This window comes from Physella acuta, unplaced genomic scaffold (genome assembly GCF_028476545.2).
Source record: "Physella acuta isolate Inbredline_101_S28 unplaced genomic scaffold, ASM2847654v3 ptg000144l, whole genome shotgun sequence".
Taxonomy (NCBI): Eukaryota; Metazoa; Mollusca; class Gastropoda; family Physidae; genus Physella; species Physella acuta.
Genome location: NW_026731663.1, coordinates 1,405,910 through 1,419,732, shown reverse-complemented (window position 1 = coordinate 1,419,732; position 13,823 = coordinate 1,405,910). Strand labels below are relative to the sequence as shown.

Genomic DNA, 13,823 nt, shown 5'->3' with positions numbered 1-13,823 from the left:
GTGGTCAATAAGGCAGATAAAGTAGAGTTTACCTGTTTTTGTGACCATGGCGTATGTAGGGATGTGTTAAAGGCACTAATGCCCAGATGCCTTTCTAACATGAGTCAGGTATCAATTAGAGCTGGTGGACTCAGTGACCAATGTTTCTTCCAGACTTTTTTCTCCGGAGGATGGGGGCACTTGAAATTTCCGGGGGAGGGCGGACTAAAATTTCCGGGGGGGGGGGGGGAGCGGGCACAGTTAAAAGTATATATTTTCTCCATAAAATCCATTTCGTTCGAGGGGGAGGGGGCTATAGTCTACCCCCCCCCCCCCCCCGAAGAGATGCCTGGAAGAAACTCTGTCAGTGACGTCCAACAACACAGGCGTAGCGACCCATTCTGGCACCCGGGACGAACTCTCGATTTGGATGCCCCCCCCCCCCCCCACCACACCACCACCAATATATATGTGTGTGACTGTGTAAATATACTCATTTTACTGTCATTTGTATATAGAAATTAACATGTGTATATGTTATATGGACACTGTGAAAAGTATATATTTTCTATATAAATTCAATTTCGTTCGGGGGGGGGGGGGGGCGGTAGACTTTCTTCGGAGGGGGGCGGTGTCCCCCCACCCCCACCCCCCACCCCCCGAAGAGATGCCTGCAAGAAACTCTGGTGGAAACCATTGCTTTTTCTTCTAAGTTTAAAAGGGTTATCTACTGACCAATCCGCTGATGCGACCCTCCCCTCTTGGAAAAAGATGGAGTCGAGGTTTTTACCAGGCACTGACTCTTAAGGGTAATTGTTTTATAATTGCACAATCAAGGTTGAAATACAGTTAAGCCTCGCAGCCATTTCTTTTCTTAACTTTGACTGTGTATAATTCAATACTTCAGCTTAAAATGAGCTTTAAAAAAAATGGCACCCTTTTGGCATCCCCTAAAGCAGTGGCGTAGCTAGGGGGGGGGGGGCGGACCGCATCGGGTGACACCATTTAGGGGGGTGACACCGAGGCAAAAACAGCAAAATATACAGAGAAAAATAATTACTCCACGTAATTAAGTGATTAATATTCGAGTGTTAAAAAGTCTTTTAAGAGCAAATTTGACAAATCCCGACAAATCCAAAGTTTGAGGGGGGTGTGCAAATTGAAAGTTTGAAAGGGGGGGGGGGTGCAAATCGAAAATTGAAAGTTTGTCCCCGGGCACAGGGAAGGGTCGCTACGCCTCCGGGGGTGACACCATTAAGTGCCGCTCCGGGTGACACTCGACCTCGCTACGCCACTGTCCTAAGGCGCCCTCCCCACCTACCCCTAGTAATGCCACTGTTCAAAAGAATCTAGTCCGAGATCGGAACTAGAGACTTTCAATTAAGCAATCGAATGCTCTACTTCCCGGATTCGTCCATTGTATACGTATTTAAAAAAAAAACGCTACACAATATATTAATTTTAATAAAAGAGGGCGAAAATTGTTATTTTATAATAATAAATTAATTGATGTATGTTTATTGGCCTATAAATGTGCAAGCCTTAGTTGGCCACGACTCTGACACTGCTGTTTCATGCTTATCCATAGCTGTTTGTCATTTTCAGAACTTCCACCCCTAACTTCCGTATCAAGCTGTAGATTGTACACATTTAGTCATTTAGAAGAAGGAAGTTTAAAAAAAAACTTAAACGTCTAATGGGCACCTTGTGGGAGAAAAAAAGAAAAAAAAAAGCCCCTGAATGCGTTAAATGTGAGAAGCAAAAGTCAATTTGGGTCCTGTCAGTTTGATCAGGTCAACTTGACACATCGTGACACGAGCGTAACTTTTCAGTGTTTCTTCCAGACTTTTTTCTCCGGGGGGGCACTTGAAATCTTCGGGGGGGGCGGTAAACTTTCTTCGGGGGGGGCGGACACTGTTAAAAGTATATATTTTCTATATAAATTATATAAATTTCATTTCGTTCGGGGGGGCGGTAAAAATTTTTCGGGGGGGCTTTGCCCCCCCGAAGAGATGCCTGGAAGAAACTCTGCTTGTCAGTCAAAGGGACATGACTCTGTTATAGAAATTCCATTAAATTGTCTCATAAATTCATTATATTTAGGCCTAATGTAGATAAATAACTGTACAGTAGACTTGAGTAGACTATAATTTTATGAGTAGCAAACTTTAATAATAGGAAATCAAGCACAAAAACTAGGTATCTAACGAAAGCATTCATCAACATCATGTTCGCGCCTTGAGATGTTTGTATGTTTGACTTTGGGGTCATCCATAAATGACGTCACTCTCGTAGGGGGGAGGGGGGTCCGTAATTTTGTGACGATGTGTGAAGAAGGGGAGAGGGGTAGGGGGGGGGGGGGGGTTCAGATGTTGCGACGTCACATTTTTGCATTATAAAAAAGCAATGTTAGAAAACGAATTTTAGACGTTATTTCGCGTTTTAGATAACTGTTTTAATAAATTATAATAGTTTAGACAAGATTTTGGAAAAATATCGATGTTTAAAAAAAATTCAACTGCAATTTTGAGGGGGGTTGTAGGTTTAGGTGTGACGTCATTTTAGGGGGGGGTCTGGCTTTTTGTGACGACGTGTGACGGAGGGGAGGGGGGGAGGTAAAAATCGTCAAAAAAAGCGTGACGTCATTTATGGATGACCCCTTTGCACAATTCATTAATAAAGCTTTTTTTTCAGATAAAACATCGCAATTATTCCATTATCTGAAATGCTAATTTAACCAATTCAAACTACTATTTATTGCTTGAACGTTTCCTTTAAACCATAAATACTTGGTTTCTTTCAGATATTTTTGCATGAGAGATTGGGGGGAAGCAGACAAACATGGGATGGGTTTCCGTCCGTCCTCTCTCTCCCCCCTCCCTGTGAGATTGATGGTTGAAAAGGCTTATATATATAAAAGATTAGAATAATGTTACAATTAAAACCACCCTAATTATGTATAAGCCCTAGTAAACATATTAGTAATCAGTAATTTTAAACAGCTTAATTTCTCTGTATATTACTCCTTGATTTTAATCAGTTTATTCTTTCGGTTATAAAATACGCGTCAATATAACAATAAAAATATTTAAAACGAGTCAAATCGATCGGTCTCTCGACAGTCACGTAAAATTATCATAATTTATTTCTCTGGGTGACGCGTAATTCCTAAAAATATAAAACGGAAAAAAATTCGCAATGATTTGATAGTCTTATTTTAAATGTCAATTAAGTATACAAAGTTTTGATGATTAGAAATTATTTTTAATATTAAAATAGACGATTTGTAATATTTCTACTAAGAAACTGAATATATATCAAATATATTCGATAAATGTTTTACTAACTATAGTTTGTTTTGTATAATCTTAAAGTTGTAATCTTTCTTACTTTTTAAAATTCCCTCGCAAATTATTGAGAAGGCAAGATGGCGACTGTGCTTGCGGGCGGATTGTCGACTAGAAAAGTTAATGCTTACAGTTGCTGTAAGTGCTTTTCTAGATAGCCGACATGCAGCTCATAAAGTGCATTTAGTTTCGCTGTAATACGAGCATTTAATAAAAAGCTAAATAATGAGCGAATAATATCAATTTATACTATTAAAGAAATGCTATTCAATCTTCCAAACCAACACAAAAACAAGTGTCTGTCTTCTTTTCTTTTTATATTCTGTTGTCATGTTTTTAATTTTGTTGCTCTGCAGTGTCTTACTTGAGCATTTTGTCTTGTTGAAAAATAGTACTCTAACCAAGCCATAGATTCATAGATCTACTTCAGAGAAACACCCAAACAAAGCAAATATTTTCCTTAATGAATCTTTTTAAAAACCCAGTTTTTTAAAAAATAAAACTTTCCCCAATCCATCAGCTTTGTCTGTGATATGTGTAATAAATTTCTATAATTACTAATCAGTTAGGTAATTAGATGCACAAATCTAGATCTAGAATAAAATTGAATAGATCTGGACCTCTACTTTGTTGATTTAGAAAAACATTTCATTAAGGCCAAATCAAAGATCTAGATCTTAGACTAGATTTCTAGTGACAATCTAGAAAAATATTCTTCATGGTTTACCAAATAATAGGCCTACTACTAGACCTCTAGATATAGTCTATATCTAGACTTTTACTTAAAATAATCCTTGATTTTTCTAGGGTTAATATTTCATTATTTTGCTGAAATTAAAATTATCTAGGCCCAATTGGCCCAAATTAATCTTAAATGATATTTAGAATTAGATTTATGCTTATTTAAAAACTGAACTATTCCTTTTCACACATATAAAGACAAGTTTTTGTTTAAGGCCTAAGTAACATTTTGTTAATTAAAATGCTAATTTAAATTATTGGCCTAAATAAAATGTTTCGAACATCAAATTGTAACTTAATTTTTAAACTTTATATCTAGATTGAAGTATTAAAATAATAAAAAGCATTAGGCCTATTAAAAAGATATTGGATATCAGAAACATATCTCACCTTAAATATATATTATATTAACAAGTAATAGGATTAGCTGGCACTTAAAGTGGAAATTATTCCTCTTAACTCAAAAATTCCATGTCTTTACCAATTAAATCTCTGTAGTAATGATGGTAGAAAAAAATAACTATGTGAGAGAAATAACCTCATTGCCACCATTCATCATAACAATTATACTTGGAGCATAATAAACAAGACAATATCGTTGCAAAACAACATACAAATTCTGCTACCATACAAAAATTATTTAAAATCATATTTATTTAAATATACGGCTAACTAAGTATCTAAAAAAATTTGTTTTGAATCTGAAAGCATAAGACAGTTCCAATAAACACTTGGCAGTCAAACCATGTCGGGACCAGTAGTCCCTGAAAAAACAACAATGGGGGAGCCTGGGAATTCAAAAAATGAACTTTGTATTCAAACATCACTACCTTCATCAGTCAATTCTAAATCTGGAAATGTGGAACACCAAAACTCTGTGAACTCAGAGCCATGCTCACCACAACCAATGTCTCCCGACCAAGTTCATGATCTTCCTCCAGAGCTGCTGCAAGCAGGATGGCGGAAATTTTGGAGCAGGCGTGAAGGGAGACCCTATTACTTCAATAAATTGACTAATGAATCTCTTTGGGAAACACCTACTTTGGGAATATTAGTAAGTCTTGCAATGTTAAGTAGTTTTATTCAAATAATAACAGATACAGCTAAATGAAAAAAATTAAGTTGGAGCTTTAACCCAGAAATATACAGGTGATTAGTAAAGTTTTAAAAATCATACTGAGTAGTATTTAGTTTTAGCTATTTTTCATTGTAAAATTTTTCATAAAAGCTTGAAAATTGTATAGATTTCTTAAATTCTATCTTGAATAGCATGACCCCATCACAGACCCCCTCGGAATCAATACAGATTCCAGCAATGGTGGGGTTCCTGTGCCGGCTGCCCTTGACAAGAGATTAAGCAGACCCAGCACGGAACTAAATCCAGTTGCAGCTGTTGCCAAACGAAGGGCAAGTGCCGAACTTTGTATTGGTAGTCCCTTGAAGAAAGCTCAGTTAAATTACAAGTAAGTTTAAAACTATCCTTAATTCATTGTTTTAATTGTTCGTTTAATTAGAATTATTGTGTAGAAGTCTGAATCCGGGCTTGAGCTTTCTTTTAATACAAAATTTAAAAAATGTTCATTTAGGCCTTTTTGGAATTTTGACATCCCAACTAATGCAGTGATTAAAGAAAGAGCACCGTTGCATTTACCACCACCCCACCCAGAAACAGAACTCTATCGCAGTACTCTAGTAATGAAACTCAGACAACAGTATCAGGATATGTGCACACAAAGAGAAAGTTTGTATCACATTATCTCCCTTTTCTTTGTTTTTGTATAAGTTACCTGTATATTAAATACTCAGTAAATTTTTTTTTTTTTTATAAAAATGTAAATGTTTACCTTACTTCAAACTTTGATTAGCTTGTACTGTTATCTAAGTTCATGTTTGAATTGTTTCTATAATTTAGTATGAATTTAGTTCCAAAGTTATAAATGATATTTTAATCAAGATTTGTTTGACAGATATTGATGCTCCAGTAGACTCATTCAATCGATGGCTTCTGGAACGTAAAGTAATAGATAAGGGGAAAGACCCACTTCTGCCATCTGACTGTTCACCTGAGCTATCTCAATCTCTGGTGCATGAAATAATGAATGATATACCAATCAAGCTGGTCAAACCCAAGTTTTCACAAGATGCACGCAAGCAGTTGTACAAATACGCAGAAGCTGCAAAAAAAATGATTGAATCAAGGTAATATGCTTCACTTTTCAAGCACTGCCACACTATCTTATTATTAAAATTTAAATATTTAAAATAACCAATGAGTAGGATTTGTAGTAAATTATCACATTCTTCCATCATTTCTCCTGCATAATGTTGTTCAGCGATTGTCTGAAACTTAGGCGTTGAGTTGGCTTATAATTAAAGCCAGACATCAAACAAATAAAAATAACTGAACAGAAATGTACACATTATATAGTAAAACTGTGCTGAAATAGTAATTTATAACCTGCTATAATCTTTAAGGAAAGCTTCTCAAGAAGCTCGTAAAATCGTTAAATGGAATGTTGATGAAACTTTCAAGTGGTTGAGGAAAAGGCATACTCCTTCATATGATGATTATCTAGTAAGTAATTCTTTCATTAAGTTACTTTTTAATTCTGTAACTGATTTAATATAAGATTCTCTTACATTTTTACAAAGTTGTCATACCTTTCTGGAAGTAACTATAAGCCTGAATAAAAATGTTTCCATTAATAAATTTAGAATTCCCTAATTTCTTTGTATATTTAAAAAGAATTGTCTTAAAAAGCTATATAATTGTGTTGTGCACTAGGAAAGGCTGACTCACTTAAAACGACAATGTGAGCCTTTTTTGTATGAAGCAGCAGAGGAATCTGTGAAAGCTATCGTGACAAAAGTTTACAAGTTGTCTTCAGAAAGTGCTCAGAAAATTCATGCCAAAACATGGGAGATTTTTAATGAGCAAAACATAACAGGTGCATATTATTTTATATCATTTCGTGCATAATGCCTGACTCAAAGTTGGTTTTCTATTGTTTGTTTTTTTAATTCTTTGCCAAATATGTTATATTTCTTTTGATTAGCGGTAGTGTGGTTAACTAGTGAATATATGTTATGTTTGCTATAAAACAGTTGTATTTGTTCCTCTGTGTAGAAGGCAACCCAGCACCTGAACCTTCCAACCCAAGACTTACTTATTGCTATGCAGTTCAGCTCAGCATACCATCAATGAGACTGCCTGTTGTTGAAAGACAAATTGAGAATGAGATTGCAACATTGAAGTATAAAACAGAAACATTAAAAATGAATCAAGAACATTTTTGGAAAATGGTTAGTATTTGTTTCCAATCGCTTTAACACCTTAGTTGGTGAACCAAGAAAATAATGTACAATCTTATTAAAGTAAGACATTTAATTTCATTGTAACTGTAGTAAAATCTAAAATTAATGTATTTTTTTTAGTTTAAAAACATTTTTATTGTTTAGGAACCTTAGTAGGATTAATAATTTTGTAGAGTATGAAATTAGTAATACTAGTACTCTAAACAATGATCTTGGCAAGGCTCATAACAGGGTATGGGCTTACATGCCTGATTTGCATTTTTAAAATGCTGTTAAATGTTCATTTGTTAAAACATTTAGGAACAATTATATGGCTTAAATTGTCGAGACGATCCACGCTTTGACAACTTTCTGGCTAGAGTGTGGTGTTTGCTAAAGCGATATCAGGTAGAGTATGTTGTTGTGAAATGTGTGTAATTTGTTTATTATTTTGTTTAAAAAAATTCATTTTTCTTGTTTTTACCAGTACATTATACAAAAGTATTAAAATTCCGACAGACCTATTTTGGATGCTCCCCAAATGAAGGAAAAGGCAACCAGGGAGCCTTGACTCCAGCTGTGATGGAGTGTCTCAACCGAGTCTTTGGAGTTACTTTTGAGTGCTTTGCTTCACCCCTGAACTGCTTCTTTAAACAGTATTGTTCTGCCTTTCCTGACACAGATGGCTTCTTTGGGTCTCGAGGGTAAATAGAATCACTTTCAAATTTCTATTTGTAGAAAATAATTGCAATCTCTAAATTGATGGAATCAATTAACTTTTACAACTGGAGACTGTTGCTAACATTAGGTTGTTACTGGAAGTATTTAATGAATAATGTTATGGTAAAATGTTGTCTGTAAACTTTCTTTAATTATAAATCTAATACTAAAGAGAGCACTTGCTTTGCATTCCATTCAAACTAAGTAATAAACATTTTCAGGCCCTTTTTGGACTTCTACCCAACCAGTGGATCTTTTGAAGCCAATCCCCCATTCTCTGATGAGCTGATGGAAGCTACGGTGGACCACATGGAAAGCTTATTGAGTGAGACCAGTGAACCCTTATCTTTCATTGTATTTATACCAGACTGGAGGGACCCACCCACTGAAGCATTGATCAGATTAGAAAGCAGCAAGTAAGAGAGTTTTGGTTATGTTCATCAATTCAACTAGAATTATCCCCTTATTCCTAACATTGATTTTCTAAAAGTTTTAAAATTTACTTTAAAAATATCCTTTCCTTCCACTTATTTAGATTCAAGAGGAAACAATTTAACTGTCCTCCTTTTGAACATGAATATCGACATGGCTTTCAACATTTACCATGCGCTAAGTATGTATATTTACTTGGGAATTAATCGCTAAACATACTAATATATGTTTAAAATGTGAATACACATATACATTGTTGTTGCAAGAATTGCTGATTACCCACTAGGCTATTTAATATAAATAATTTTTACATGCAAATTTGCTGTTCAAGTGTTTAATACTGCATAAAGGGATTGGTACTGACTGGTTGATTTTTGGATTATGTTGCAGATTTTCTTAGAATTACTCTTCTGTTACAGCACTCTGTTTGCTGTTGATAACCTTTGCTGTAATCTAATCTGTTACAGGAGTGAAATGAGTGCTAAAGCTTCTTTTGGCACATTGGTTGTCTTTCTTCAAAATGATGCAGGGTTTGCAAGGTGGGGTCCAACTCCAGAAAAGATAAAGGAACTCATTCTAGCATCAAAGCCTAAAGACCCACTGCCCAGTCCATCTTCACCATCCTAAACACATTGTGAGTAACTTGAACATTTCTTTTAAGTGTGTATGTGTAGCGGAAGGTGATTTTTACCAAATATTGTATCAATATTAGCATTGGATTGTTGAATTTATCATTGAATTACATTTTGTTAAAAAGTGTTAAATTTCAGATTAATACTTTAATTAAATATCAATCCTATAAACTACAAAAATAATTTAGACATTGATATTTCTCTCTTCTGATTTTTTTCCCAGCTTTTACCAGGTTTATTTAAAATGGCTTTGAAAAGAACATCTGATAACAACAAAACTGCCGTTTAAGAATGTTTGAGCATATCCAAGACCACTCATCCACTACATCAGATCTTCAGTATTATTATTATTATTTTTAAAGCATTTATGCCAATGGATCAATTATTTTTCAACCTAGGACATTCCTCTATCAGAATTGATCAACACTTACATAGAAACATAAGGCATGAAGAAATATTTACCATGTAATAGCGACAAACTGAAATTGCCCTTTTTTAGTGGAGATTTCTGTTGGAGTTTCAATCTTCAATGTCTGGACAGGTAAGACCATGGCTTTTATCAACTCTCACTGGACAATCTCATTTTAAATTATCATAAAAATCTGCATGGATGTGTGTAGTTTACCAGCAGGTGAGACAACTCTGTTTCACCACAACTATTTTCTCACTTGGGGAAAAAGAATCAAGCATTTAATGTTCTTCCATTAAGTAAATGCAACCACATCCATCCATTGAATGATCTCAGATTATCAATTTGTACATAGTCTACATTTTAATGTGTGCTTTTAAAGGGATATGTATGTTTAGTTGTTGTAGTAATGGACAGTTTTCAAGTAGTGCTGAGTTGTAAAAGTAGCTGAGCCTCTCTTTGATGAATTTTTTACACACACATTAATTCTTTTGTTTAACTTGGAATTGTGGGAGATTAAAAAAACTTTATAATCAATATGTACATATTTATTAAATTTAGAAAAAAAATTGACATTTAGAATTTTTAGTTACAGTGGTATAGAAAGTTTTTGTGTACATAACAATTTAATAATATGCACGGAATGATATTCTTATAGTTAGCCAGATGCTTATAGCCCAAAAAGCTGGACGGCTCTTATAAAAACTTTTTTTTATTACTCAGTAGCCAGAATTTTTGTGTTTGAATTGAGCTAGCAATGGAAAATTATTATTGTTTGGTTAAAGATTTCTATTGGTAAAACACAACTTGGGGAAATCTAAACATCTGTTTTATATATTGATTTCTTTGCACTCTCCACCTATGTGAAAATGAATGTGTGCATAAGATTTTAAGTCATCTTTTTTTTTAAATTGTAAATATTAATTAGTTATTTTGTGTAAAATGGTTTTTATTGAAAGCACAACATCAATGTTTTATTACACAATGATTCTGTTCAGTTATATACTTATGACAATGTCATTTTATGCAGATTTCTCTTGAATTGCACTCAAGCTGGTGGTCCATTAGTTCTTCATTATAGTGGCTCAGGGGAGAGAAATCTCATTATATTAAAAATCATTACACAGTTACCCCCAGCCTTGTTACAAAAGTTGAAAAACGTATAAAGTCTGAGCTTAATAATCTATTTACACATTAATCACTTTTTATATAACGAGAAATAATTTTTAAATCACCAAGTTATTTTCTGTGGGAAAAAAATGTATTCACTGTACCCAAAGTTAACCTTATATCATCTTCTATCAAAGTCAAATCTTGTTTTTGGTTTAAAAATGCCAACCCTTATATAGAAATTATGTCTAGTAAACTTAAATCTTTAGGTAGCCTACTTTGATTTTTATATTGATCTTTAGGATTTGAAAGATGAAGATAATTAATAGATTAGCTATAAAAAAAACTCATAGGTTTTTTTATTGGAGACAAAAAAATATTCTTTTTCAGTACAATAGAAGCTTGTTCCATATGTATTTATTTAAATGTATATTTTTGTTTATGAACCATGTCCATATTTTCAAGAAATCAAAAACTGGTGCGTTGTTTACTTTCCTATTCATCCCATTATTATGCTGAATCATATTCTTATGCACGTCTTTTACCAGTGGCCTATTGCTTTTTTTTAATGACTTATGTGATTGTGCAATAAATTCAGGACTTGAAAAAAGAAATAGATTGTAAATACTCATCCTGTATATAAACTCATCATACAGATATTTTATATTTTTTCATATTTTTGTTCCTAAATCATGCTATCACATCATTTTAAGGACCTAGATAATTTATTTCATTAATATTGCGCTCATTTAATGAAACACTATCATCATGACAAGGTGTTTTTTTTTAACTAACTCAAAACATTTATTTTAGTCATTTGTGAATATCCATTTAATTTTAGCTTTGTTACATCATGTGGAGTAACTTCTCTTCTGGAGTTCAGAAAAAACCTTATTTTGATAGAGTTGTTGTAACCAGACCCATGCGTTTCTACATGTAATATATAATGAATTTGTCATGGTTGTTCATTCTAATTGTTACCTGTCCACTACTGAATGTTGTCCATTATGTCTGTATATGTTTAATAAGTCTTTGAATGAACTTGAGAGGCAGCAGTAAATTATTTGGCTACAAGTGCATCATTGTACATTTTTTGGTCAGTGGTGATATTGTTTACCTTTGAAAATGTGATGACTATACTTTTACTCTAGCACCTGTTTTTTTGTTACACCAGTTTAGCCTGATTGATTCTACTGATTTTTACTGTGTTGTTTTGTCAACATGCTCGACCAAATCTCTTTGGCATTAATTTATGGTCTCTAACAGTTAATTAACAATTTAATAGTTGAACACTTTGTTTGAAATGAAATTTGTTTTTTAAAGCGTTAGATTAAAACCAAATTATTTATTTTTTCTCCCAAAATCCTTCAGTTTTTTCAATCAGGGTTTGTTTTCTGTCTTAAAAATGTTTGTCCCAGAATCCCACACAGGGACTTTAAAAGATTTTAAATGTTCACCTTGCTCATAGGATAATCTTTTGGATTATTTCTGCCTATTTAATTATGACCATGCCACAAAAGTTTATAAAATTCTCCAGTTTTTTAAAACAAATTTATTTCCACAACAAAAATCCCTTGAAACACCCCAGCCACAAGTCACATGTGCTAAAAGACATGTTAATGTGTCACTGTATTTCTTGGGGTTCAATTATCCTTTTACTGTGGAAATCTCTATCAGTGTTAAGATTATACCTCAGCTGTTTTAAATGATCTTCATTCTACCATATAAAATTTTAAAATCTAACAAGACGTGTAACTGTTTTTCTTTTTGTTGTTTTTGTTTACTTTTTTTATTACAATCTTTAAAATGTTATTTTAACTGTTTGAAACTTAACTGAGCTTTAAGCCTGTAGCACCAGTGTAACGTTAGCAGTTTTGATATGTTGCTGTCATACATGATTTTCACAGGTCTTATCATTTTATTTTTTCTGGAAATTTGTTGGTATTCATTTGTGAAAACTAGATATAAACATGTAAACTAAATTGCTTTGCTAGAAAAAAAATTTTAAATGATAATTTTTTATTAAAATGATAATTCTTTATAATCTAAACAATATTTTTTTTTTACAGAACTATCTTCATTAAATTTAAACCACTTTGCAACATTTCTTACTTTTTTTTTGCTTTATATAAGCAATTATTATTTTAAAGACAGTTTGTTTTAAATTATTTTTAATGATTGGAGAAATACAACTTGACTTGATGTTTGTTTTTAAAACAAAAAGTATGTCTTAAAACTTGCATAGTTTCTATGAAATGTTTTTTTTAATGAAAATATTATTACATTTATTATTACTTTTCTCTTTGGATAGTTATTTGAATATCTGCACACACACATTACATCTTGAGCTCACTTTCTCCTCTACAATCTTTTACTCAAGAAAGTTTTTCTAGATGATTAAGACATGTTTACAGCCATTTTTTCACTCTCTGGATTCTAATCAGAAATACAGTTTGTTTAGTCCTATCCAGCTTGCTGGTTACTCAATTCTGTACAGTATTGTTTGCTTACATTGGGGTCTGGGATTTATGTCTTTTTATTTTGTTTCGCAGCTTTTTCTAATCATTTTTTCTGACCAGTAGATTCCTTGTTATTTTTGTCTATTTTTAAATACATATTTTAAAATAGACTAGCTGATTATTTAAGTGATGTAAACATTTGTTATTGCATTTCTGGTTTCATAAGTACAAAGAAATTCACTAAGTTACAATTAAACCCTCTCACATATGATTTCATCTAGGTTAGAAAAAAGTCCTTTAGATTTCATTCTTTTATATCTTTTAAGTGCTAGATATTATTTTTTAAATCATGCTATAAATTTTTATTTCAAAGCTTCATACACGTTTTGTAAATATTTTTATATTTTTTTATGTACAAGAGGAGCTTTTGGGTACGTATGAGCAATTTTTTTTTTTCGTATCTTTGTTCTTATTTTTAAATATTACATTTGAAAAATTTAATGTTTTCATCATTTTCCTTATTGTAATGTAAATATGAACTCATCAATAAAAATATATTTATCAATATTCACTGGTATTTGTCTCCTTATGTGAAGAAGCCTTAAGTTAAGTGTTTGTTAACAAATAAGAACCAATGGTGTCAATTGTAAAGTCATGACATTTTAAGTGAGTTGTCCTCTAACATGGCTCTCCTGGACTC

The 13,823-nt window shown here is 32.9% G+C and overlaps 1 protein-coding gene across 2 annotated transcripts; it reads left to right on the top strand.

The window, feature by feature from the left end:
* The first annotated feature begins 3,392 nt into the window (after positions 1-3,392).
* Positions 3,393-13,677, top strand: LOC131935406 (mRNA (2'-O-methyladenosine-N(6)-)-methyltransferase). 2 transcript variants are annotated; one of them, XM_059291797.1, is made up of 14 exons: positions 3,393-3,464; positions 4,776-5,121; positions 5,337-5,530; positions 5,654-5,808; positions 6,035-6,266; positions 6,543-6,642; positions 6,853-7,015; positions 7,195-7,370; positions 7,683-7,769; positions 7,881-8,065; positions 8,303-8,497; positions 8,617-8,694; positions 8,981-9,147; positions 9,369-13,677. In XM_059291797.1, exons 2-13 carry the CDS (start codon positions 4,813-4,815, stop codon positions 9,138-9,140), a joined length of 2,034 nt encoding a protein of 677 aa, XP_059147780.1. In that variant the 5' UTR covers positions 3,393-3,464; positions 4,776-4,812; the 3' UTR covers positions 9,141-9,147; positions 9,369-13,677. The 2 variants fall into 2 exon arrangements, with proteins under 2 accessions (XP_059147780.1, XP_059147779.1); XM_059291796.1 differs by having other exon boundaries at positions 3,412-3,520.
* Positions 13,678-13,823: the final 146 nt, after the last annotated feature.